We start from the raw sequence: 27,757 nt of genomic DNA on the forward strand, positions 1-27,757 counted from the left end.
GCTACAACACACATTTTCCCTGCCTCCTTGTTTACTGCTCGGGTCAATCTGAACTCTTCCTCTCTCCGTCTCTCTGTCTCAGCAGGAGGGCAGACAAGGGGGAGGAGGAGGAGGTGGAGGGGGAGGAAGAGGAGGAGGTGGTGCGCACTGCTGAGTAGTTTCCCAGTCGTCATGACGACCTCACACCCCACCATCTCCAGAGCTGTCTTCCTGTTGCCACGGTGACCTGATCCCGTTCCATCTCCGCTCCTCTTGATGATCCGGATTGGGCTGACAGAGGAGAGCGATCCCGGAACACCGTCCCATTTTCCTGAAGACAGCTTGCGGATGGGACAGTGGATCACACGTAGGGACACGGCTCGGATGACAGGAAGGCGCGGCGTGCTGGGAATGCTGTGGGAGTAACACCGAACCGTTGCCTGGAAACAGCAGCATGCCAATACAACAGATAACTGTGGTTCCGGCCAGGGAGACAGCCAGCAACGGCAAGAGCTCTACTCGCTCTAAAGACAAGACTGAGGTGAGTTTCTGACCTCAAAACTCTGTTCTCGAGCCTCTGACGAGCCAGAGAAAGCTCTGTAGCTTTATGTTCTTATTAGTTTTTGCAGTTACGGCTTAAAACTAGTGTAAAGTTGGTCAAATTACAGAGATTTATGATTCAGGATTTGTGTTATCAAAAGGTAGAAGTCATTTGATTGGTCCTCTTGATGGCTGAGGTTGCATATGTATGCATGTGTCTGTGTGTTTGTGTATGTGTGTGTGTGTGTGTGTGTGTGTGTGTCTGCCTCTAGTTTCAGCTGACAGTCTCTTCAACTCAGTCACTCACACATACAGTACATGCATGCACTCAGCTGCCTTTTATCACTGTTCTCCCACTTGGGGTTTGATGCTTTCCACTGCTATGGAACCTCACATCACGTCCACGTCATGGAACATTATAGACACTCCGTTACACCCCACCCCACCTCACCTCATGTTACGTCACATGCAAAAGGCTATAAAGTGTTTTTCTCACACAGCAGGGAGCTTTCATAGTAGACAGAGATTGGGACTTAAAGCAGGAAGAGAACTGAGGTCATCGTGGTCATACACTAAGTACAGAGTTGAGTTCTAATGGAAACTATATCATTTACAAACTCATGCAGGAGGTTGGATGGTTGTTGCAGAGTTGGTTTGTGGGTTCTTGGTCTCTCAATTCCAGACACAAACGAGAATGTTTTGTTGTTTGTGCACTCATTAAGCTTCACTACAAACCTACTTGTTAAGATGAAAACAGGAACTTAGACAGTCCCTAATGTCTTTTTTGGATTAACTGTAGTATAAAATGGTTCCACTTCCTCAAATTTGGTAAAATATGAAGTGTAATTTTTTTTATTGCCCTACAATGATCACAAGATCTGCATCTAAAAGTACAGACTGTTGGATTACTAGCTTTTTGAAAGACATTGTCATTTGTTACATTACCTGTAACCTCTCTACTGTCAGCGCCACTCCAACCCTATAGAATTAAGAACTTTCAATTAAGGCACATGGATGTCTTTTAGTTTTCAAAAGTATCCAAATGATTTAAAGCAGTAACTCTGAAGCTGAATGAGTCTTTCAGTTGGGACAAGATGGGTATTTTTTTTTACCTAACTTCAACCATATCGTGGGGAACAGACATAATGAGAACACAGGCCATACTAGTTTCTATACATTAATGTACACAGGTAAGAGGAACCAGCCCAAGGAGAGATTTATATTTAGTCGGGACACCTGTTCGCATGTGTAAAGAAACCATTATTTTTAGTGGCAGCTGTCTATGGTCAAAGAGTGAACTAGAACATCAGACCTGAAGTCTGGACTGCAGGCTACATGCCCATTTTTTTCCCATTTCCTTAAAGGGCCAGTGTGTAATATCTGGCATGGTTTATTGTCAATCTGAATCTGAATCTCAATATTCTACCCATTAATATGTTTATACAAGTGTATGATCGCTATAAAATAAAATTCGTCTGGTTTTCGTAGCCTTATAATTATGCTTTTATATATATATATATATAGCAAGGGCCTTGCTTTAGAGAGATCGCCATCTTGCGCCGCCATGTATGTACGACAGACCAAGTGGACAATCCAGCCAGCCAGAGAACGTGTTTCGCGTGTATAAATAAAACAACGAAGACAGCGGAAGGAAGGAAGAAGGAGGAGGAAACAGCAGAGTGTTAGTAGTTCGTCGATAGAGAGTAGTGAAAAGTTTTTTTTAGTTATAAAGTTTGCGAATGGACCACACTCACCACGCAACAGGAGAGAATGAACCCGAACCGTCATCTGCGAGGAAAAGAAGACGTAACTTCACTCCTTGTGATGCACTCTCTGCGGCGCTTTTCCTCCTGGTGATATCTCCCCAACGATGGTAGCAGTAGCACCGAATCCCATTCTGTGCATTCAGCCTCTCTTCTCACCCGCTCAGCATCAAACACATGGAGTTCCTCATCTGTATGCTCCAGCTCAAACAGGTATGGCTCTGGGTCTGTGTCCGCTACAAGAAACTCTTCAAAATCGCGTTCAAAGTCGTCCATTGCAGCTACTATAGTCCGGAAATATTGCTAGGCTAAATAAACAGCTGAGCGCTGTTTACCGGCTACGCTGTCAGTCAGTGTGCGGGCTGGAGATTGGTGGAGCAGAGAGGGGAGGGGGGTCCCTACTTAGTATCTTAAACGAGTATGTGTGTAAAGTTATTAAGTGTGTCTGTTACGCCAGAAGAGTCAGAGTTTGGGACGGAGTGGAGTGTTACCGGAGTTTCTGGAGTGCTCAAATAAACGGGCTCATGAGGGATTCATTACAATATCGTAACATGGTTTAGATTTCTAAATAAACATTCACCTCATCGCTAGATAGACCTACTCCTGAAAAACTCGTGCGCAAGGCTTTTTGTCCCTACGAGGCCACCGTCATTTACCCGACAGGAGGGGTGAGCGAGTGAGCCCTGCAATCTAGAATTTGACCACTGATGTCACTGTTTCCAACGGTTTTCAACCCATTTTACACACTGGCCCTTTAATCTGACAGTTGAAAATGAAACAAAACAGAAAATATATGGAGGGTAGGGGATTGTAGCACACAACAGAGACCACCAGCATGAATCAGAAAGAGGATGTGGTCATGTACATTGTTTGCATTTAGACCATTAGGCCATGAGGATGCCCACAAACTGAATGTTTAACAGCAGGTTTTTTGTTACCCTACAGTCCACAACGATCCACTGATAATAACCTAAATAATCCTCACAAATATGTTTTTATTTTGTAGATTTGTTGGGTGAGGATAGGATATTTATAATAATCTTGTTTAAATAATGACACCAGGTCTGTGTGCACACCTTGCTCCTTGTGCAGTGTTAACCATTTGCATGGTAGACTGTAGTCAGCCCAGCAGAAAAATGATAAGCAGAAACACTGAATGAGCTTATTGAATGATGCAGGTCTTGGGTTTGCTCTTATCCAACCCTTCATCCATATAAAAAGGAGCAGTCTATAGGATTTAGTGGCATCTAGCGGTGAGGATTGCTGATTGCAACCAGCTGAAAGTGATTCCTTCAGTGTTCATTGTTCAGGAAGTTTTTACCAGGAGCCGAGTTATCCGCAGAGGTCTCCTCCTCTCCAAAACAAACGGACCAGGTAATTAAAACCAGTAAAACACTGAATAAAGTTACACATTAAAACTGACAACTGACTGGTAAAAATGTTTCTCTGAAGCAGTTTGGCTCGTTGCAGATGGGCCACTAGCCCAGCACCTGCTAACGTGTGCTCACCTTTTTCCTCTGATAATTTAAGATCCAGATGTTGAGAAGGTGTTTACCGGGAGCAGAATTATCCACAGAGGTCTCCTCCTCTCTAAAACAAATACACTCTGTGATTTAAACTGGTAAAAATACTGAATAAAGCAGTTTAATGTTAAAAATCAGTGGGGGGTTTTCAATGCTGGCTAATCGCAGAGAGGCTACCAACTACGACGGCCGAAGTGCAAACACCCTGGACTACTGTAGAAACATAGCGGCGCAACATGGTGGACTCTGTGGACGAGGACCCACTCCCAATGTAGATATGAACGGCTCATTCTAAGGTAACAAAAACACAGCGATTCATATTTTCAGGCAGTTATACACTAAAAGAACATGAATGAAATTGGTTGTTCAAAATAACAAAGCCCCCTAAATCCTACACACTGGACCTTTACAATTTAACATAGTGTAAAGTAGAACGATTTTACTTTAATTTTAAGGATCATCTTCTTAGTTTTAAGTATGAATGCAGCAGATAAAGGAACATCACATCCAGAAACACAAGCGGAAAACATAAATAATGCAACTTTAATTTCACCGGACCTGTAAAATGTTTTAGCCCATTTACCCCAAATCAATGATGCTTAAATCATTTTAGAAACCATGACATATTTTTCTTACTCTTCTAGGAATCAACTGGTTTCCATTCCTATCCATAAGATATCAAAATTACTTAGCGTTACTTTACTTCTGTAATCTGTCACAGTGGCCATCAAGTCTGCACTGATTTTTCTTAAAGTAACATGAGGCCCGTTTCCACTGAAGAAGTTCCTGGTACTATTTGGGGGGCAGGAACTACTACAGGAACGTCCTCTCGCTCGGCCCTCTCAACCGCCGTGTCCCCACTGAGAGAGTGGAGTACGAGGAAGGTTCCTGTAAAGTTACAGGCTCTGGATGTGACGTAATCGTTGTGCGACCATTTTGACCGGGGTGACGTAGGGACGCCGTTAGCTGATGTAATAACTCACTAAATGGCCCGTGAAAAAAATATTTTTTCCAGCGGAAGTCTTAGTTACAACATGATTGAGCTAACTGGAGTAGTTTCATGTCGTATCCGACAACGGGAGGCTTTTAACAGATGACGTCCTGATGTTAGCTTTGCTGCTGCTGTTAGCTGATGCTTTCTAGACATCATGACTTCCCATAATGGAATAAATACCACACATATCAACACAAAACTGCTTTGCTAGCTCAATTATGTTGTAACTAAGATATCTGCTGGAAAAAATATTTTTTTCACGGGCCATTTAGTGAGGTTTTTTTTAGATGGCGGCGGAAGCTATATGAACAAGCTAAAAATGCCGGCTATTTTGTTGCTTTTTGTTGTCATCACATCCCTCCTTGAGTATATCCAATCAGCACCACACAAGAAGGAATGGGAATCAATGGCTATCTGGACCTGGAGAAAAAATACATTTGAAAATAGATTGCTAACTTGCAAATGTTTATCTGGACTACACATCAAAGCTGAAAATATAAAAATAAGAATATAGAAAATATAGCTGTATAAGTTATGATAAAAATACACACCTGTGTAAGTCCTGTCTTCCATTAATAGACACATAAGTCTACTGCAAATGTACATTTCAGTATTTTAAATGCTTTGGCCTTTCCTCTTAAAGACTTCTTATTGTGATAAATGATACAATCTTAGATACACACACCAATGTCTGCCACCGTTAAAACCATACTGGCTGCTATTTATTTTTGCTTCATGAGAAATTTGTCTGTTTGTGGGTGTTATGTGCTCTTCCTGTTAGTTTGAGGTGGGGATGTCATGTTGGTAAGAGGTGATGTCACATATTTCATCGGACCAATCAGGGCTGAACAATTAAGAGTCAGAGTGTGAGAACAGTTATTGGGTTGTTTGGTTATCTTGACACAGAGGAAACCACAATAGCACAACCCTGATGAAGCAGATGAACTACATTTTTTAGTTAAAAAAAGCTTAATCATTTATAACTATGGATATTATTCTTATTTAACTAACAAATATTTAATGTTACAGAGAAATACTAAAGGTTTTAAATTGAGTGTTAAGGTTCTTTAAAACATGTTGTGACCAAGTATAAACAGTGTAGCTACAGCTTCACAGTTGGTCGGTTGTCTAAATGTGGCTGTAGGTGTTTTTTGAGCCTGAGCCAGAGTACAGAACCAAAATATAGCCCTCAGTCCACGCTACATCACTTAATCCCCTCTGCAGAAACATGCACATGTCCACACATAGACTGACCAAAGTCTCTGCTGTGCATCAGAGTCAGAGTGTCGGCAGAGGAGCAGACGCTCAGGTAGGTGACAGTATGATGGCGTCTCTGATGCAGCACTTTTTTACCACCGAACTGTGGGTTGTGGCTTGTACGAGGCACCAGCAGGAAGAAGCGGAGTGTTTTACTGTAATCCTGTGTGCAGTTAGGTGTTCTTGCAACGCTGGCAGTTCTTTGTTGTGACTTGGACTTGTCAGGCTTTTAATTTAGGATACTTTGGATGTTACATTGCAGGTTCTTTGATCGTAGGAAGGAGTAAAACCTTTACATGCGTGGAAACTTATAGGGTGATGGAGCCAGTGTAATATCAACGTGCCTTTTAAGAGTACAAGAACGAAAAGCTGGGCATTGATCATTTGCCTTTTTAAACATTGCTGTACTCTGTATGTGTTTATATGGTGTGAGCCGAAGAATGTGACGATGATACAGATGCAACCACTGTACAGATGCAACAGATCAGTACACACACAGTAGTTCTGTTTGAACTGACTGTATTGGCTTTGTCAGACAGGGGAGTAGCAAGTTGTTGTAGTCCGTTCAGATGTGCCGCTCTTAAAGGAATACTGTGACATTTTAAAAACACTTGCTGGCTTTCTTACTTAGAGTAACATGAGGAGAATGATGTCACTTTAACGTCTTTGTGTTCAGAAAGTTGCACCAGTTGTCTTTAGCTTAGCTCGGCTCGAAGACTGTATCAGAGAGAAATGGCTAGCTTAGCTCTGTCCAACGTGCCTTCCAACAACAACTTTAATATTTTAACATTAGCATGTTGTTTTAGAAGCCATTGTGACAGGTGACGACTTCTCATGCTTGCGGAAATGTGAACAAAACCAAGAGATTCCTTTAAGCATGTACCTAGCTTACAAGCTAACAAGACTAGCTCTTTCCCCCTGCCTTCAGTCTTTGTGCGAAGCACTGTTAAACACCTACAACATACCTCTTCACTGAACACTCTTTACTGGAAATGTTATTAAAAAGTATTTTTTAAATGTAAAAAAAGCTACAATTTCCTCATAGTTCTTGTACTGTGATCATGTATGTTTATAGCAAGTTTTATCTTCCGAGAGCTTAGCTGTGAATGCAGTGGTTTTTAACAGCCTACACTCTGGGTTTTGACAGGTAGAACTTTACATAAATGCACCACAAAGCTGAGAGCACTGACGTGATGAAGTGGCACAAACATCTGTATCTTCTCAGAAATGCAAATTCAGACTAATGAAAAATACTCTGAACATTTCACGTACCTGATGGGGACACACGCACTGCCATTAGCCTCATAACTACAGGCAATTTATTTTAATTTTAACTGTTTTTAACCACATGATGGAGGTTTAGAGTTACAATGTGTGATATACTGTTTCACGACTCATGATGAGTTACTGATCTGTCCTGTTGAACTAAAACAGCACAAACATGTGCCCTGTGCCCGGTACATGTGTCCATGTAGTGTAACACCCAGAGGAGGCTGCAGAGTGTTTGCTTTGACTCCACGCAGGACTACTGATTTAAACCTGGCCATCAGTAAATCCCTTGATCAGCTTAGATGATGCAGCCTGGTACTTGTGTCTCTCTTATTTATTTCACTGATTTGCACAGAGTGTGCCTACAACTGTGTCTGTGTGTGGGCTGGTGGTTGGTACAGGCAAGCTCTGTTTTGCTTTTTATATGTCAAGTATAAAAAGTATAAATCAGCCACCCACATGAGATGTTACAATCATCAACTTTGAACTCTGCAAATATCCTGTAAGATACATAAAGTACACCTATAGGCATTGTACTGCATGTCCTATATATAAAAACCAACATTCCATACCTCTAACATGTGTTGTATGTAAGCAGGCATGTATTGGAAGTTACTTTTGTTTATTTTAAATTATATTTTTCGAAGGTTTTTAAGTGTTGTCTTCACATCAAGACCATCAGAGCTGTTGAGTATTTTAATGAATATTATTATAGTCAACAAATCCTGTCAAAACATTGAAACAATGAAGTGAATCCACGAGTATATTCTGTATGGTCAAAGCCTTAAATATCTTCCTCCTCTGTGTCATAGACCTCCACTGCATCCAAAGTGAGAATGACATGTTCCCTCACTGTAAGATGAGCACGGGCACTGTTGTTTATTTTGAGTCAGTCCCACATACACCGGCCTGCTGCAGTAAATACTCATGTTAATCCACAGCTGAAAGTAGTCCCTGTTCTTGCTTGAGCAGTATTTGTTTAAACAAAACGATACTGTTGAGAGCAGCAAAGACTTTTTTCAGAGAAAAATGAACTTTTAACATTTCTTCTGAGATGATGATTCTTTTTTACAGATGTTTCATTTAATCTGTTTTAACATTTACTATTATTGCTTGGTTTGGAAATATAAATATGTCCAATAGGAACAGACTTCGAAGATTTGTCAGAATGGCCGGTAAGATATCAGGGAGCAGTCAGGCCACGCTCTTGGACATTTAAAACTGGTAGATCCTTAAAAGGGCTAATGCTATATTGGACTGCCAGGACCATTCGCTTCTGGATGAGTCTAAGCTTTTGCCCTCTGGACGACATTACAGGGCACCTGTTAGGAGGACCAAGAGATTCTCCTTTATCCCAAGTGCTATTGATACGCTTAATAGCAAATGGCTCTCTGGCTGTATTCCTTGAGCTCCCTTTGCACACTTGCACTTTGCACTCTTGTATATGTGTAGCCTGCTTGGTATGGTCTGAATTTTTATTTCCCTACTCTAGCTCTGTTGATTTTTTGCGTGGATGTGTCATTGGTGATGTCCTTTGTAGTCTGTTTTATGTTTTTATGCGAACCCTGGGGACAATAAAGACAACTTTAAACCTTAAAGTTTAGTAGTGACAAAAAAGCCAGTTGTAGAAATCTGATGGCTCCATGTCACAACCCACTTTCACAGGTACTAGTAATCCTCTGGGGTAGCCTATGCACGTTGTTGCCAAACTTCATGCAGAAAGAAGTCGTTACTGAGCACTCGTTCTAATAGATTTGGAAGTTTGTGCCGGCAGATTTTCGTAACATAGAAGCTTTGGCAGAGGTCTGTGCACTCTGTTTGCCTTTCTAGTTTTGTTTTCTTTTTGACATGGGCCTACATGGGCATGTTCCTCTTTTTATTTCAAAATGAAAATATAGAGACAAACAAATTATGATAATCTTAATAATTTTCCTCCTGTGAATATACTATCAAAACATATCTCTTTAACTTTCACTTCATTTTATGCTTCAGTTTGTCTTCCACTGCCCACTCACTCGAACACCAGACAGTTGGCAGGTCATCCTGCTCAACCCCATCGCATGTTCAGAGATGGACCATGTTGTGTGTGTGTGTGTGTGTGTGTGTTCGTGCGGGAACTATTTTTCACACATAGCTCATACAGAATCCAGCACCTTTCCACAGTAAAGATAGCTGAGGCTGGAGGTGTGTGTCCACTCTCTGGGACACGACGTATTTAATCCCATAATGCACCTGGCTGCCAGTAATATCGCTGATGTGGCTCCGGATGAGAGCCGACTCAACGTAGTGATGGAGGAAACGTTGATTTGAGAAGGACTGGAAAAATAGTGTTTCTCCAAAGATTTCCTGTTGCAATCTGGTAGTTTCTAACTATAGTTTTCCCAACAAACTGAGTGTTAAGTCAACATTCTCTGTTTAGACACCTGCCAAGAGATTCTGATGTTTTAGGGCCAAAAAAACTCAGTGGAAATGCTGTCCACTTCTTTTTCACTATATAAACCAAAGCCTTGCAGGAACTCTATGATCAGCCTGCATTTATTTATTTAATGGTTTTGAATCAGAAGTAATAAACTCATGTAAACACACAGCTGATTAAGTTTGGGTGATCTGATAAGTCAAAACAATATAAATTTGCCATTATTGAATCAACTATACCTTTAAATTCTCCACTGGGCCACTGTGACTGATGCTGGAAAAAATAATCCAGACTATTTTATGTATGTATTTTATTTATTAGGTTTTTTACAACTTGGAAAACACATAATCTAAATGCTAGGGAGGATATTCTTTTGTTCATGTTGGTTTATCAGTTGGTACCTCCTACACAGAGCACTCTACTGGTGAACTTGTATAAGAAGCTTCAGGCAGTGAATGAGGCCACAGATGTCTTGAGGGTTGAGTCAAGGTCTGACGGTTGAGTTTGGACAATCGGCGCTCTAGGAAGTCCTAGAAAAAGTGCTCTTAGTTTGCTTTAAATAGAGACACATTGCAGAGCAGCATCTTGTGCACTAAGAGGAGGACGACCAGGTAATAGGATTGGCTGGCTTTAGCTCGGGTCACAATGAAATAACAAGGACATCGAACCACGCATGATTCCTGATGCTGGATTTGAACCAATCGACACACAGTCAGCTGAATGACACCAAATACTACAGAACATGTTGGTGATGTTAAAAGCTGATTAGTTTAATTGTATAATGTTTTTGTTTTTATTGCCAAGTTAAAGCATTAGCTTGTCTAACTGTCTTCAGATCCTGAGCAACACACCTGGACCTAAATAGCTATAGAAATATTATAATGTTTAGATATATTGATGTTTTTACTTTTTGTACCCCAAAATAACTTACAAAAGGCCGCCAAAGCACTTACAAAATATGCAACTCAGTGGTATATTACTCACGTACTGTGTACTTCTACTTATACTTCAGAGGAAGACATTATACTACTACATTGGCCTGACAGAGACATGTTACTGGTTACACTGCAGATTCAGATTTTACTCACAAAATATAACAATTACAACATGATGTTTAATTGTTTATTAAACTATCCAGTATTATATTAGAATTGAAAGCAGCACCTTAAACAGACAGTAAGCAAATTTAAGTACAATGTGCCATCATTGCTTCTTAGTATTCTCCTCCTGCCCCTGCTTCATGTATCCTTGAACACATGCATTCATTTTCTTTAACACCTGTATGGTGTAGAAAGAAATGAGAAACACTAGACATCATGTATGGCAAAAAAATATTTAAATGTTGTAAGGGCCTCAGAATAATTTGAGAGTTGACAAATCTGTTAAAATCATAACAGTTTATTTATTAGACTAATATTAGGACTTAATTTATCGACAGCAGTTTTTCTGTTATTGAATTTTAAACATTAGGCTCATATAAAATGATTGTGAGTGAAGAGTAAAGTTAATATTTGGTGACAATACAGTATATACAGGCGTATCTTGGCGTATTATTGAATATTTCTCTTTTCAGTGTTGCACTTTGTAGACGGTCCCTGCACTCAGCTCACAGCATGCTGCACACATATAGTAGAGCAACATCTGTCCAGCCTGAAGGGATTGTTTTGGTGACATGTGGCTCATTTTTTCAGTTGGAAACTAGTGTAGTTTGTGTTTTATCAACGTTCTGCTCATGAGTTGTTGATCCAGGAAGTTTGACTCTGAATATCTTTCCAACTTTAACAAACTGCTTTAAGCAGGCAGCTGCTGTCCCCCATCTTCGTGCTGCACACTGGCACTGAATCTTTTAGTGGTATGGAGTACAGGAGCCTCCTTTCCTTCCCGGTTATCAGTTAATATGGCAAAGAAAACACCAAAGATCTACTCACAGTCAGAAACACGGTGAAATATACATGGCGAGACATGCTCTGCTCACAGTCTGTTCTCTGCAGAGCCCTGAAGCCCCGCCACTGCACAGAAACACAGAGTGCTGTTTGCTTGTTTATTTAGAGTTTATTAATACTGAAAGGCACACCCTTGGGTTCCTAGCAATACACCTGCCTAGTGTGAAGTAGACTGGATGAACGGCTCCCGAGATATACAAAGGACAGACAGAAAGACAGTCAGACACAGATTATTTGCTTTATAGATAGATAAAACTTGGATGTCTAATGCCACATACTCCAAACTAATGGGGGACAGAATTTCACTTTTCAACTGACGGGTGCAAACGCTCTAAGCTTTTTTTAAAAAACAAACAAAAACAAACTTACAAAATGTCAAGAAAGGAAACATTCTTAAACCTCTTTGCTTTATGAAACAGAACCGCATATCTTCTACATTCAAGTTTTCCTCATTCACCTACAGTAAGACTTTCTTAATTGCTTGTTCTCTTTATCCAGAACAGGCAAACTGAACACTGGTTAAAGATGGGGCCATTTGCATGTTTGCATCAGCCACCAAGCAGCATTGGAAAAACACTGATTATTTAACATGAATTTGCTTTATTCTGTGTTTTACCGATTTAAATCACCAGGTCTGTTTGTTTTGGAGAGGAAGAGACCTCTGGGGATAATTTGGCTCTCGATAAAAACCTCCTGAACAATGAACGCTGCAGCACATTGGAGAAGTTTCAGCTGGTGGCAGTCTGCAATCCTCACTGCTAGATGCCACTAAATCCTACATACTGTTCTTCTAAGTTATTATAAAACACACTTCATTAAAACTAAACAGAAGCAGAGTTAGGTGTGAAAATATGCTGCTGCCTCTACACACTGTTTTCCCTCGCTGTCTCTGGCTGCCCGCTGAGCAGTGGCTCTCACTTGTTCTTCAGAGGCAGAGCATTAAATTATTTATTATTTATTATTATTTCAATTAGGATTTGTAATTTCACCCAGGTTTGCATTTGATTCTTACACTATTTTCATAATATACCATCAGTTACCAACAGTTCATTTTCATCATTCTTTTCATCACCTCATGATGAAAAGAATCACAGTGAAACATTATGCTGAGATAAATGAGCCCTCAGCTCCTGTGCTCCTGTGAGTGCAGTGAAATATTGTTTTAATGTCTTATTACATCTAGTGTTGTGTGCCAGAGAGATTGCTGGTTTAAATACCCCAGGCTGCATTGCCTCATGCCATTAAAGCATCACATACCTCTCCGTGATCTCTAATGATTTTCCATCTCTCCATCTCCCTGCAGGGGAGGAAGGCCCCCGGGCGCTCAGGGAGTCGATCCAGCAACATCTCCAAGGTAACCACTGACTACAAGAGTTTAAAGGGCCGATATCAAGGTCACAATTCACAGAGTCTGATAGCACCATTCACCCAGACAGAATCTGATCTGCATGAATGTGTTAACACTGAAGTGGTATTAATACAAGGTTGCTCTAAGTACACACTGTTGCACAAGTTATGAGACACTGAATGATGCTCTGAGCTCCCCTGATTAATATTTTCGTATACTTACTATGAATCAAATGAGTGTGTGTGTAATGTGGAGGAGTTGCTCGTAGAAATAAACCCACTGAGAATCATCACCTGAGCCTTTTAACATCCATCCATCCATTTTCATAACAGATTCACTTTTGTCTGGTGTTTCACCTCGCTATATTTGTATATTTTTGGCAGTGTGTTTCATGGATGCCTGCTGCCTGTAGTCTGTCACCTGGTCACTATCTTTTTCTAAAGCCCCAACTGCACCTGAGCACTGTGGGGGTACAAGGCCATAAACTTCCCGAACACAGAAATTAAGAAGAAAATAAGAAAATACAGACAGAGGGCCGAGTCTCTGCAGAAAAATACACTAACATACACTTCCAGTGGGTCACAAGTGATGATTGAAAGCTGTTATTTCTGTATGAGTCTATACATTGTTTTTTAGATAAATCCTGCATAGTGTATCTTAAACAACTAGCTAATGTTTGAAGCCTCTAACATCTAGCAGGTAAAGATTCAGATACATTTCTCAGGAGATGGTGGAGACCAAAGCAAAGCTAAAAAGAGAGTGAAGAGTAGACTGAGACTTATCAGGTGGACAGAAATACAAAAAGAAATGCTGGTTTTTCTCTTTGTATGCTGGATGTGTACATGCTAATATGTTAAAAAACAAACAAACAATGAATGTAGTTTTAGGATCATTCATATTTATTGATTGTTGTACTTGCACAGCAACATGGAGGCTAATTTGAATCTGTTGGTTGTTTCAGGCCAGCAACTCTACAACAGGACTGACTACAGCCTCAAGAACATCAATCACTCCGTCTTCTCAGGACATATGCAGGTGAGACTGCCGTCTCTTTAGTCTCAGGGGCAGAAAGTCAAAGACAGATGTTCCCTGAATATCTTCAAACACCTCAGAGCAGCCACAGTTCTCTCTGTGATATTAACATGCACAGTTTAAAGCTTCTTCTCCACTGAGTGGGAGACTGAATTAGTATGGTCTGCTGCACCCAGAGGATATTAACAAAATTAAAATGGATGCTGAAGTCCAATGGTGCTCCCATAGCGCAATCAATAAAAAGAAGATGGCCGATTGCAGAAATGGGATCCCTCAGATTATTACATCTATTTGTGGCGGGGTCGTCACGCCGATGGCCTCAGTCCTGTCGTTTCAAGGCTGAAAGGACGCTGTGTTTTATAGCAGTGTGGACACACGGGATGGACGTGAGTGCTTGGACCTTGGTTTGTCACGCACCATGCTCAAATCATTCCACATTCACCATTTCCTATTCTGATCACCTGGCCTGGTAATCTGAATGAACTGACATTTTGTTATCACTTTATTATTATTCCATATATTGTGTCCCATTTTCTGTCTCGGAGGAGTTAATATTTCGCCTGAACCCCTGCAAATTACATACGTGTCCAACCCACCAACATAATTTCCAGTCAGCACAAAAGCTGGTTGGAGCTTCCAGGAAGAGATTATTTAATTGTTTTCACATTGATAGGAAAAATATGCTGAATTTTGACTTATTGTTTCATTAAGTTGACTTATGGTAACCTAAAGGGCTGCAACTCATCAACAGTTATTTTTTTGTTTTTTTAGATACAGGTATATGACATCGCCAGTCTTACCTACAAATCTTGTCAAACTGACCTCATCACTTAATCACGTGAGAAGTGAACAGAGATCCAGAAGTCTGGAATTAGGCCGGCTATTATCTGTTTATCAGTCGGCTAGGGAGGATGCTGATCAATGTCTCTTCGGGTTGATTCACCAGAGTTACAAAAAAATATGTTTTTTCATTTCATGTGGTATATAGCAGTGCAGATTTAGTTTTATGTGCTCAGGCTTGGTGATATTTCTACCTTAACTCAATTACAATAGGTGCTCAAAACACTGACATACAAACAATGTTCCTCAGAATGATTAAGAGTTCACTACTCACTGTACTCATTGTGAGCTACTTTTCAAAGAAATAGACCCTTTGACAAGTGTTGACAGTGAGTGAGCAGATTCCGGAAAAAGCTGTGCAGGTCGACTTTTTTTTTCTGTTTTTTTGCAAACTGTGAGCACCACAGAGGAAATCCAGTTCACCTGCATTGTATTGGTATGAAAGCAGATGAAACATACTGCATTGCTAGATAGTAGGAACCTTATAAAAAGCTATAGGTTGTTTGTAATTTGGGTGTAGTGACCATTTCAGCCCATTTGTTCACTTAATGTCATCACACTTGTCTTTTCCGTTTTGTTTCACCTTGTGTTTTACACATCTCCATCTCTCTGTCTGCGTGTGTGTTCAGTTCTACCCAGCTGACCCCTTTAGAGGAGGATGTTTCTGAATCGCACAAACACAACAAGCACACACAAAACTCTGTGATGACTGTCACCAGCACAACTCTGGGCTCATCAGCTCAGGCACAGAAGAAGCAGGTGAAGCGCCGCCACCGCCGCAAGAGGAACAGCTGCACCGGCTACGACTGCGTGGAAACCAACGGCAAACAGGAGCAGACCGACCGCAGCGAGCTCAGCTCTGACCGCAGCGAGCACGGGGAGAAGAGGGAGCGGTCTGTCAAGAACCGGAGAGAGCTCCCACCTCGCCTCCGCTGCTCAGGGGTCCCCCAGTCGGACTCCACCTCTGAGGATGAGGCGTGGCGTGAGGCCCGCAGCTGGAGCAAAGAGAAAGCCCGAAGAGTGCGCCGCCGCAGCGGGAGCAGCCGAGAGAGGGATGGAGTGAACGGGGGTAAAGGAGGGGAAGACAAGGTGCAGATCATGGAGCTGCAGTCTGTCGGCTCGGATGAAGGGAAGGAGAACCAGCCTCTCGTGGAGGAGAGTGGAGGCCTTAAGAAGCGCCACAGCAGCAGGGCCTCAGCAAAGAGAGACGGCAACGTTTCACAGAGGGAAAGCTCACACAACAGAGACCAGGAGAAGGGCTACAAGTCAGGGGACAGTTCCTCACTGGCAGAGGACGCCGAGGAACTCATCACCAAGAGATACCAGGAGAAGGGGTCAGGGGGTGGGGACATGTCAGTGCCCACACCACAGAAACACTGCAGTATGAATGGAGGCACAATACGGCAATGCTCTGATGACTCTGAGATGGAGGTCTGCAGGTTAGTGGGTGTTTATGAGCCTAATATAAGTGTGGGTGGGCGCACTTCTCATCTGTCAACATCAACTTCAAGCTCAACTTTGACTTTATCGTCCAAAAAGGAAAATTCTCTTAGTCAGGGATCCAAAAATACCCCAAAAAACAAAGACAGTAGTACAAAGGTTGCATATCATTACCTGCTCTTAATGTCTGTACTGTATATTTATTTTCTATGTGTGTGTGTGTGTGTGTGTGTAGGATCTGCCACTGTGAGGGGGATGACGAATGCCCGTTGATAATGCCTTGTCGCTGCACGGGGAGCCTGAGTTTTGTCCACCAGGCATGTCTCAACCAGTGGATCAAATCCTCAGACACTCGCTGCTGTGAGCTCTGCAAGTTTGACTTCATCATGGAGACGAAGCTAAAACCTTTACGCAAGGTAGGCACACGCTCATAAATCTCACTCACAGCTATGAACTGTGATTTACTGTCAGGCTGTAATAATGAACACCATTTCCCTCCCTTCAACTAATGCTGCCTCTCATCTCCCTCTCCACCCCTCTGTCCTCCAGTGGGAGAGGCTACACATGTCGAAGGGCGAGAGGAGAAAGATCTTCTGTTCAGTCTTGTTTCACCTGATAGCAATAGTGTGTATGTTGTGGTCAGTCTACGTTCTGTTCAAGAGAACAGCGGAAGAGATCAGACTTGGGAAGAACGGTAAGTAATTCCTCCCGCTCCCTCGCCCACATACCAGAGACACACAGAGTAGAGGTGTTATGATCCACGGCGGGCAGATTTGATTGTAAAACATGATTTCTCACATACAGGTGGTGTAAGTAAAGCCAAAGAACATTTCTCACCTCAACAAAAATTGTTTAAAAGTGCATTGTTTACATCAGCGTGCAGTTTTCCTGTCCTTTCAAGATTCAAAGGTTGTTGTTTTTTCGCATGATCATAATTTTTTATAGTGAAACACAGGGTTCGCACGGTCATGGAAAACCTGGAAAAGTCATAGAATTTCACAGTCATATTTTCCAGGCTCAGAAAAGTAATGGTATTAGGAAAAATCATTGAAAGTTTTGTAAAACTTTGTTTTGTGTGTAATGAAATTGTTACAGTAATCTTCCATGGATAGCCTCTCACATCATGTAACATAGCAAATAATTTTCTGCAGCTGTTCTTCTTCTTCTTCTTGCAGCGGCAAGAAAAAAAAACTTAATTATGGGTGCTTAAAAAGTCACGGAACAGTTTGAAAAGTTTGTCCATGAAAGTGTATGGGAACCCTCTCCTGTTCTTGAGACTAAAACGGCTAGTGTACAATAAAGAAAATAATATAGGAGTAAATGTATAAATTATACCGGCCTCACATCCAACGACTTTTCTGGCGATTTTACTGTCACAGACTAATTTCTAATGTCGGAATAAAATCAAGAGAATTTTATCTCAGTTGGTGTGCGCTCCTGTGATCACCATTGTTTGGTGTAAAGTGACCATAAAACTCAGCCAGAGCTATCTTTTTCTCATCTTGACCTTCAGACGAAATCAGACATGTTTAATAATATTGCAAGTTTTTAGTCTTGGCTCATGCAAATACAGAAGTTCAATGACATGAACTTTGTCAGCAACCAATGGCTGCGCTCTCTCCAGCACCAAACAGGAAGCCACAAACTGGTTAGACAGTAAACATGGAGGGCAATGTGGTGAGGCACAAGAACGTGAACAAGTCTTGGTTCTCTTGTACTGTGTAAAAGTAGGAGAAACTGGGGGAGTTGTGGAGTGAACAAGAGTCTACATAATCTTGTTGTAGTCTTGCAAATAGTGACCCTGCAAGATCTTCAGTTTAAGAAATCTTATTGTGTGTAATTAAAAACTCACATTGTCTTTAGATGTGAGAGGGCGTCAGACTTAAGAAGACTTTTAAAATCCTGTAGGCATCAGAAAAACACACATTCATGATGAAAAGATGAAAAACATTTGAATATACTATGTAGTGCAAGTATTTAAATGCTATAGCTTTATAGGGAGGTGGGCTGTGCAGGCTATAGTTGTAAGACAATATATTATAAACTGTCAATATAAATTAATACACATCATGCTGGTAAAACACTCAATACAAACAACGCAGGAGCATTAAAATGCTGCACTGTAGCGCCCCTAGAGGTCAAAAACTTCTTAGGGTACCTTGAGCCATTACACCTGTCTGACTCTGGTGATGTGATTTTGAAGATACATGTTCTGTGTAGTCACTCAGTGTGTTCATGTGAATAGTGTGTGTATTGTCTAGTATAAATCTCCCAGTTTATGTTACTGTGATGGTGATCCACACATCCCTCCACACATTAGAGGTAAAGCTTGAGAGAGAAGAGGGAGAAGACACTGGTTTTCTTTATTGTTGCTGCTGTATGAAACTCAGAAAACTAAGTGTTTACAAATAAGTTTAATTTCAACTTACAACCAGATCACGTTCTGTTTTCTTTAGAGCCTATCATCAGGGGCTTTTCTGTTGCCAAGTAGATGACTACTGATATCTAATGCTGAAAACAGAAGTGCTGCCCTCTTTCTGTTTTGGTTGCACAATGGTTGATCCACTTCCTTTGTGCCGGGCCCACATTTTCCTGGGAGATTGTACCCGTTGGCTTACAGGGAACTAATCTAAATGCAGATGGTGTCATTACTCTATAGCTCTTACACTGTGCAATCAGTATAAGGATTAAGCAAAACACTTGTCTGTTTTCACGTTAACGGGCTAAATCATGAAAAAACACCAGTGTGTTCTTTTAAGAAATATTAATTTCTTCTACAGTGAGTCAGCAGGTAGCTCTCTGTTTCTACTGACACTGACGAGTCACATGATGCTCCTCATTGAATAAAATCTGGGATGTGCTGGTTACAGCCCGATGAACCGCCTGTTTGTCACAATTTATGTCATTGCGTTAAAAAAAATAGTTCCCTCAGTGCTTTTGTGTGTTCATTGTTGTTTGTTGATGGTGTTGTGTGTTGTGCTGTGTTCATAGTGTATAATCATGCTCATATTGTAGGACCTCGGGTCAGAGGCAGAAAACATAGATGCAGTACGTTAAAAACACTTAATATATATTAATAAACATTAATATATATTAAATGTACTTTATAAATAATAGCGTAGAACACGTTTAATCAGAGATCATTTAAATAAAGAGAAATTACATTCACTCTTGATTGCAGACGATTTTTGGAGAGTTTCTCTTCTCAAGTACAATACGCCACAGGGTAAGCACAGCTCTACACACACCACCATCATGATCCACCACACCTCCTGCAGGTTGACGAACATTTGCTCTGTGTGTTTGTGTGTGTGTGTGTGTGTGTGTGTGTGTGTGTTTGTGCGTCCTCAGGTGTGCTGGAGTGGCCCTTCTGGACCAAGCTGATTGTGGTGGCCATCGGCTTCACAGGTGGCCTCATCTTCATGTACATCCAGTGTAAAGTCTACCTGCAGCTGTGGCACCGCCTCAAGGCCTTCAACCGCATCATCACTGTGCAGAACTGCCCCGAGAAAGACCTGCACAACCCTCAGGCCCAGCTCAACGCCCTGACCAATGGCAGGCACGAAACAGTGGAGGTTCCCGTCGCTCCGGCCCCCGTCCTGGCTCCAGACACACAGATGGACTCGGACATGTCGGTGGAGGCTGCAGTGGCTCCCGCACAAAACCCTGTCTGACTGATTCTCTCCTCCCACTCAGAAAGAGTCCTTTATCACACCCTGCTCATCCAACAACACAAGATGGTGTGAGCACTGTGTGATTTAGACCCGTACAAATTTTGTAGTGTTGTTTGTCTCAGCTCCTGTGAGTGCTGATCTTGAGACACGAGACGGATTTAAAGTCCTTCAGTGATCGAGGAAAACTGAAAGGCTCAAGGGCTGCAGTGGCGTAAATGTGCAAAGTAACGAAGAATGTGGCAGGCCGGAAAAAAGGAGAAGAGAGGAGGTGAAGAGATGTAAAGGAAAATAAAGCCATCAGCAAGAGAAGTTTGTAAAGACTGTAGTTATGTGATATATTGACAGTTTTATTCCTGTATGCACTTTCCCAAACTGCACTGACGTGATTTGAAGGTGTGAACACCCTGTGGATGCTATTAAAGCTCTCAGTATGCTTCAAATGAACCTCAGATGACACGTCTTACAGCCACGTCCTCAGGCAACAGTGTTAGTAGTTGTTTCCAAATGGCCAGAGGCCTGCTGTCACGGAGAGGAGTGAGATGAGAGGACTCAGACTCTCTCCTCAGAGGCATTCCTGGTGTTGCACTCGGTTGTCTGGTTGTGCAAAAGAAAAAAAAGCTTGAAAGACAAGTTCACACCTCTGCACACCAGGAACTGTCACTGCGTCAAGGGGTGGTTATTGTGGACGGTGAACGTGCGTGCGGTTCTATTGTTACTACGTTGGTTGTCTGCATAGAGGAAAATGTTCACAAGTTTGGTGGCGCGGTCTCATCACATGGAGGTAAAAAGTATGAGCTTAAACTGTCAGACATATAAGCACTTACACAAGGCCGAGACGTATGCCATGTCTTTAACCACCTGGAAGATGCGATGTTGAGCACTGGTTGCTGTTCTGGTGCCTACTTTGTGCCAACTCTCAAGGGCACGGAGGCAGGTTGCATCTGAAGTTGCTAAGTGATCGTAACCAGCGCTGTATCACAGTGTACTTACCAGAAATCCCAAGTTTGTTAGTCTTCAATGCCGACACCCCAAGGTGAAGGAAACTGTTTTTTAATTGTTTCCATGACATGTCTTCTCTCAGACTAGTGGGAAGAAAACGCCTCACAGCAAGAGGGTTGCTGATTCAAGTCCTAGGTGGGGTGTTCGAAGTCCTTCTGTGTGGAATTTGCATGGTCTCTTAGTGTCAGTGTGGGTTTTCTCCGGGTACTCCGGCTTCTCCGGCTTCCTCCCACAGTCCAAAGACGTGGAGGTTAATTGGTGACTCTAAATTGTCCGTAGGTGTGAATGTGAGTGTGAATGGTTGTCTGTCTCTATGTGTCAGCTCTGTGATAGTCTGGCTACCTGTCCAGGGTGTACCCTGCCTCTTATACAATGTCAGCTTAAAAACAGTGAAAATTGTTTTGTTTTAAGATTGTTGACATTTTTTTCTGATTTATGGCATGATAAGAACAGATATCAAAAATTCACCCTTCAAAACTTTGACTCTGATGTGTCAACAACCTGAAACAAGAAATTTTAACCTGAATTTATCCAGTGTTCAGATTTCTGTTACAGAAATATATACAAATCAGTCTCGCCGACAGCATGTATTCTGTTATGTATTTTTTATTCTATATGTATTCTAAATAATGGTGCACACTGTGGGACTGTGTCTCTTTGTAGGCCTTGTGGTGTTGCATTTGGTTGTACACGAGATGTGATGGAGAAGGTTGCACACCTGGCCAACTGTTACATGAAGTGTGAGCGGGCGTACACCTGATAGAAGGTCACTCTTTGTTTGAAGCATACTGAGGCCTTAACTCTCCTTCTGGACAATCAGGTCTTCAGACACCAAAGAGTAAAGACATGATAAGTAGAGAAACAATTATTTAAACTGTACATTTAGCTCAGTCTGAAATCTGAAAATCTAATGTTTTGAAAGAACTGACTTTATTTATTATCATAGAGGAGAGTGTTGAATATTTCCTATAATTGAAAATCTCGAGTAGCCCAGTTGTTGATGTCGTTTTGTTTCGACAGTTTGCAGCTTTATGACGTCCGTTATTGAAACATTGATGTAACTAGAGCTTTCATGGTCGCCATCCTGTGATGTTTTTAGACTTGACACACTGTGTGAGTGACTGAGTGGTCAATTGAAAAAAAGAAAAAAAAAAGGTGACTATTGTTTACACTTGTCCACTTTTCTACAGGTTTAATTTTTTTTTTTTTTTTATCAGTGTCGCTGTCACACCACAGAAAGTACTGTGTGTCTCATAGCCACCACGACGTTAGAGCACCCAACGTCTCTGTCAAAACCTTTTTTCTATCTCTGATTGGATAACACGGAGTATTCAGGTTACATACGACTCATATTTGTTTGTGCAATAAACAATGAATGTAGAACCCCTCACAGGCTGGTGTGGAGTTACTGAGTCTGGCGCCATCTTGTGGACAGTCACAGAGCAGCAGCAGCATTTCCCCCACACTGGCACATAAACTCTACAAGTCTGGCAGTGTGACGCTCAGCTCCACAGTCTTTGATACTGAGCCACATATGATTATTTTCAGTCCGACATCAGCAACATCTCATCCACATCCTCATCATCCAAATCATCTTCATCATCCTCATTGTCATCTTCTGCATCATCTTGTTTCTCCTCCTCCTCCTCCTCCTCGTTCTTTGTGTCCAAACCTTTGTTAGACACCTTTCGCAGTTTAATATTTGGAAGTTTCTTCAGATCACCGGTCCACTCCCTGCCACGAAAAAGGATCAACAAACGTCATCAGAAAGGATGTTTATGAATCCTCAAGTTGTCACATGAGCAAATCCTACACTTAAAATCAGCAGTGTGAAGGATTTAGTTGCGTCTACGTCTAGTTGTAAAGATTGCAGATTTCAACCAGCTGAAACTTCTCCCAAGTGCGTAGTGTGAACTCCCGGTTAGGATTTCTTCAGTGTTCATGGTTCAGGAGGTTTTTACTGGGAGCCTAATTATCCACAGCCATCTCCTCCTCGCCAAATCAAACAAACCAGGTCATTTAAAATGGTAAAAATACTGAATATACCAGTTTCACGTTAAAACTCTGTGTTTTTCTGATGCCATTTGGCTCGTTGCAGAGGGGCTGCTTACTACAGTGCCTGACGTTAAAGTATGAACGGCCTTATCTAGAGCCAGTGTTTGGTTACACCGTTCTGGGCTACTGTAGAAACATGGCGGACTCCACTGACCTGCTCCCTGTGTAGATATAAGCGACTCATTCTGAGGTAACAAGAACACAGTTATTCTTATTTTCAGGTGATTACACACCAAGGAAAACACACGTATTATATTCCATTTTTGCAAAGACATCCCCCTGAATCCTACACACTGGAGCTTTAATTGCATTTTTCAAGCTGAATAAATACGGCCACTTCTCAAATACATAAATAAATTCAAGCTGTGATTCTTGCTGACTCACCTGAATGTCTTCAGATGCTTTGCGTTAATGATGTCTGGGATCTCTGTGAAGACGACAGAACACAGGATCATGTCATGAAGGATTGTCCAACACTGAATGTGAACATGTTTAGCTTCACTGTGTCTACTTATACGGTGATGGACTCACCAAACCCAATGCCCTCATACTGCGCTCGCTCTCGCTCGACCGTCTGTTTGATGACAGCCTCCCTGGCGCCATGGAGACGACCCTGCCGACCTTTGATCCCATTCATCAGCTCAATCTGCTCGAGCTCAGAATCAAACCTTTGGAGGTACCTACACACACACACACACACACACACGAGAACACATATCAGTTCATATAAAAATCAAGATACAGAGTGCTGACAGATTTCAGAAATAAAAGAAAAGATGTTCTACTTAAAATGATAAATGGCAAAAACAATATCAATATAAACTGTAAATCTTTGACCTCTCTATGATGTCACAGGCATCTTTTTTAGTGTAAGTCGTCTTTTCTGGATCCAACTGTTGCTGAAACCACAACAGCTTCTCCCCTGAGGGTCAAGAGACAAATACAAGAAAGAGACAGTGTTTGATGAGGAGTGATTTCATTCAGCCAGCATGAATATATATATATATGTGTATGTACAGTACAGGCCAAAAGTTTGGACACACCTTCTCATTCAATGCGTTTTCTTTATTTTCATGACTGTTTACATTGTAGATTCTCACTGAAGGCATCAAAACTATGAATGAACACATGTGGAGTTATGTACTTAACAAAAAAAGGTGAAATAACTGAAAACATGTTTTATATTCTAGTTTCTTCAAAATAGCCACCCTTTGCTCTGATTACTGCTTTGCACACTCTTGGCATTCTCTCGATGAGCTTCAAGAGGTAATCACCTGAAATGGTTTTCCAACAGTCTTGAAGGAGTTCCCAGAGGTGTTTAGCACTTGTTGGCCCCTTTGCCTTCACTCTGCGGTCCAGCTCACCCCAAACCATCTCGATTGGGTTCAGGTCCGGTGACTGTGGAGGCCAGGTCATCTGCCGCAGCACTCCATCACTCTCCTTCTTGGTCAAATAGCCCTTACACAGCCTGGAGGTGTGTTTGTGGTCATTGTCCTGTTGAAAAATAAATGATTGTCCAACCAAACGCAAACCGGATGGGATGGCATGTCGCTGCAGGATGCTGTGGTAGCCATGCTGGTTCAGTGTGCCTTCAATTTTGAATAAATCCCCAACAGTGTCACCAGCAAAACACCCCCACACCATCACACCTCCTCCTCCATGCTTCACAGTGGGAACCAGGCATGTGGAATCCATCCGTTCACCTTTTCTGCGTCTCACAAAGACACGGCGGTTGGAACCAAAGATCTCAAATTTGGACTCATCAGACCAAAGCACAGATTTCCACTGGTCTAATGTCCATTCCTTGTGTTTCTTGGCCCAAACAAATCTCTTCTGCTTGTTGCCTCTCCTTAGCAGTGGTTTCCTAGCAGCTATTTGACCATGAAGGCCTGATTGGCGCAGTCTCCTCTTAACAGTTGTTCTAGAGATGGGTCTGCTGCTAGAACTCTGTGTGGCATTCATCTGGTCTCTGATCTGAGCTGCTGTTAACTTGCCATTTCTGAGGCTGGTGACTCGGATGAACTTATCCTCAGAAGCAGAGGTGACTCTTGGTCTTCCTTTCCTGGGTCGGTCCTCATGTGTGCCAGTTTGGTTGTAGCGCTTGATGGTTTTTGCGACTCCACTTGGGGACACATTTAAAGTTTTTGCAATTTTCCGGACTGACTGACCTTCATTTCTTAAAGTAATGATGGCCACTCGTTTTTCTTTAGTTAGCTGATTGGTTCTTGCCATAATATGAATTTTAACAGTTGTCCAATAGGGCTGTCGGCTGTGTATTAACCTGACTTCTGCACAACACAACTGATGGTCCCAACCCCATTGATAAAGCAAGAAATTCCACTAATTAAGCCTGATAAGGCACACCTGTGAAGTGGAAACCATTTCAGGTGACTACCTCTTGAAGCTCATCGAGAGAATGCCAAGGGTGTGCAAAGCAGTAATCAGAGCAAAGGGTGGCTATTTTGAAGAAACTAGAATATAAAACATGTTTTCAGTTATTTCACCTTTTTTTGTTAAGTACATAACTCCACATGTGTTCATTCATAGTTTTGATGCCTTCAGTGAGAATCTACAATGTAAACAGTCATGAAAATAAAGAAAACGCATTGAATGAGAAGGTGTGTCCAAACTTTTGGCCTGTACTGTATATATAAGTATATATGTACATGTATGTATATATATATATATATATATATATATATATATATATATATATATATATATATATATATATATATATAATAAACAAACTCACCGATGCTGCTCAGACGAGTTGCTTTGTCATTCTTCTGCCTGTAGCATCAGAGAAACCAGTTAAATGAAATTAATCTGAGCCTAAGACAGTGTGTGTCGAGCAATTTTTGATTACATTATAATGTATATACATTTATATCAGCGTGTTTTTCCAGAGGACATAATTCAGCCTCGTATGTGCAGTTCACGAAAAAGTATGTTTTCATAAAATACAAGATAAGCAGGTAAACTTCCATTTTTATGTCTTCTTCAATTTCCTCCTGTATGTCTCCATCCACACACTGTATTCATTCACTGACTTTATGTAAACAAAATGTTATACAGTCCTTTCTTTTATTCAGTTTTCAGGAGTTATTTAGCCCGTTGTTTCACAAAAGATTGAGTCAGTGTCTTTTAGTTCAGTCAAGTGTTTTTTACCAGTTAGACCCAGCTGAGTGTTTCAACATGCTGACGTAGGTGGAACTATGTGAGGATTCAACAGTAATGCTGAAACATAACCTTTACTCTGCATAAATATTCTTATTGTCTTTTTTTTTTTTTTGCTTGATTAAAAACAAGCCAGATTCCTCATTATCAGTGATGGAAAGTAACTAAGTTCATTTACTCAAGTACATAATTATACTTTACTTAAGTATTTCCATTTGATGCTAATTTATACTCTTACTCTGCCACATTTCAGTGGCAAATATTGACCTTTTAACTCCACTAGATTTACCTGACAGCTATACTTACTAATTACTTTGAAGGTTTTACATACAAAATATATCAGTTTATAAAATCTGACACATTATAGATTAATCTTTGTGAAATAAACAACCCAACACTGTTAAAACAAGGGCTGTATTAAAAAAAAATATTTTCGTTATTGACTAATCTACTGATTATTTTCACAAATAACTTATTGTTTAGTCTATAGTGTCAAAAAAATAATGAAAAATGCCCATTACTATTTCACAGAACTCAAAGTGACATCTACAATTTTCTTCTTTTGACCAACCAACACTGTAAAATGTAAATATTTTTCATTTACTGTCATTAATGTTCTCACATTCTCACATTTAAGAAGCTCGAACCAGCAAATGTTTTTGCTGTCTGACATTAATCTATAATCAAAACAGTTGCAGATTAATTTTCTTTTGACGGACTAAACGATTAATTGACTATTTGTTGCAGCTCTTATAAAAACGTAGTTTCAATTGGCATAATTTCAACAGGCTACCACAGGTATTGCTGCTTACATAGTGGTGCATCCATAATGATAATTAATAATATCATGTCACACTGTCAGGACTCACTCTGCTAACTGATAAGTACTTTTAATTCTGTCACTTAGAAAAAGAACTTTTAAACTTCTACATATACGTAGCATAGGGGTATTGCTTATTTTATTTAAAAGATCTGAATACGGTGCCTATAAGCTCACTGACTGACAGCCACATGTTGCACTGTAAACATCTTAAATTTCATGCGATGTTTTATCTATGAGTAATTTTAACAACACTGAGAGTCCCTGCATCATACTTGTGTGTTACTTCTTATCCTCACACCTTTCTTTCTTCTTCAGTCTGATTTCTTCTCGGGCCAGGTAAGCAGCCTTCCTGCTGTACGGGTGAACAACCTTCTCCGGAGCTTTGCCTTTTCCTTTCTGAGCTTTAGGCTGAAAAATAATATCAAATAATAATAATTATGAGCGCGAGAGTTATTATCAGTTAGCTGGTGAGTTAAATAACTGTTATTATCAATAATGTATTGACAGAAGTAAGTTACAGGAGCCTTACCATCTCTGCTGTTTGGAAACACGCGTAGTGCTTCTCTGTTGACAACGGGACCGGAAGTGTGCCGGTCCGTCATCATATTCCGTCCGGATGTCTTGCGGTGAAAATAAAACGGTTCCTGTTTTCAACGCGTCAAAAATTACAAGCAGTTACTAT

The 27,757-nt window shown here is 41.1% G+C and overlaps 2 protein-coding genes across 4 annotated transcripts; one reads left to right on the top strand and one right to left on the bottom strand.

Annotated features, from left to right (window-relative positions):
- On the top strand, positions 1–22,409 carry marchf1 (membrane-associated ring finger (C3HC4) 1). Of its 3 annotated transcripts, none has more exons than XM_033622899.2 (8): positions 1–520; positions 12,988–13,038; positions 13,994–14,067; positions 15,534–16,343; positions 16,580–16,760; positions 16,894–17,038; positions 19,526–19,570; positions 19,696–22,409. In XM_033622899.2, the coding sequence occupies exons 1-8, from the start codon at positions 434–436 to the stop codon at positions 20,016–20,018; spliced, it is 1,716 nt and encodes a 571-aa protein (XP_033478790.1). In that variant the 5' UTR covers positions 1–433; the 3' UTR covers positions 20,019–22,409. The 3 variants fall into 3 exon arrangements, with proteins under 3 accessions (XP_033478790.1, XP_033478791.1, XP_078022317.1); XM_078166191.1 differs by lacking the exon at positions 1–520 and adding an exon at positions 6,026–6,108; XM_033622900.2 differs by lacking the exon at positions 19,526–19,570.
- Positions 21,929–27,757, bottom strand: tma16 (translation machinery associated 16 homolog). The gene is made up of 7 exons (XM_078166192.1): positions 27,605–27,757; positions 27,374–27,483; positions 25,828–25,865; positions 23,910–23,994; positions 23,604–23,752; positions 23,457–23,499; positions 21,929–22,751 (listed from the first exon to the last, which is right to left on the bottom strand). Exons 1-7 carry the CDS (start codon positions 27,605–27,607, stop codon positions 22,562–22,564), a joined length of 618 nt encoding a protein of 205 aa, XP_078022318.1. The 5' UTR covers positions 27,608–27,757; the 3' UTR covers positions 21,929–22,561.

The sequence above is a fragment of the Epinephelus lanceolatus genome, chromosome 3 (assembly GCF_041903045.1).
Source record: "Epinephelus lanceolatus isolate andai-2023 chromosome 3, ASM4190304v1, whole genome shotgun sequence".
Lineage (NCBI taxonomy): Eukaryota > Metazoa > Chordata > Actinopteri > Perciformes > Serranidae > Epinephelus > Epinephelus lanceolatus.

What these genes read in the sequence shown, in the direction of transcription:
- marchf1 (XM_033622899.2), top strand. Translation starts at nt 434, where the DNA reads ATGCCAATACAACAGATAACTGTGGTTCCGGCCAGGGAGACAGCCAGC. An exon ending in GCTCTAAAGACAAGACTGAG is followed by an intron (nt 521 to 12,987) that starts GTGAGTTTCTGA and finishes ATCTCCCTGCAG; the next exon opens with GGGAGGAAGGCCCCCGGGCG. An exon ending in AGCTAAAACCTTTACGCAAG is followed by an intron (nt 16,761 to 16,893) that starts GTAGGCACACGC and finishes TCTGTCCTCCAG; the next exon opens with TGGGAGAGGCTACACATGTC.
- tma16 (XM_078166192.1), bottom strand. An exon ending in AACTCGTCTGAGCAGCATCG is followed by an intron (nt 23,995 to 25,827) that starts GTGAGTTTGTTT and finishes CTTGACCCTCAG; the next exon opens with GGGAGAAGCTGTTGTGGTTT. An exon ending in GCCTGTGACATCATAGAGAG is followed by an intron (nt 23,753 to 23,909) that starts GTCAAAGATTTA and finishes GTGTGTGTGTAG; the next exon opens with GTACCTCCAAAGGTTTGATT.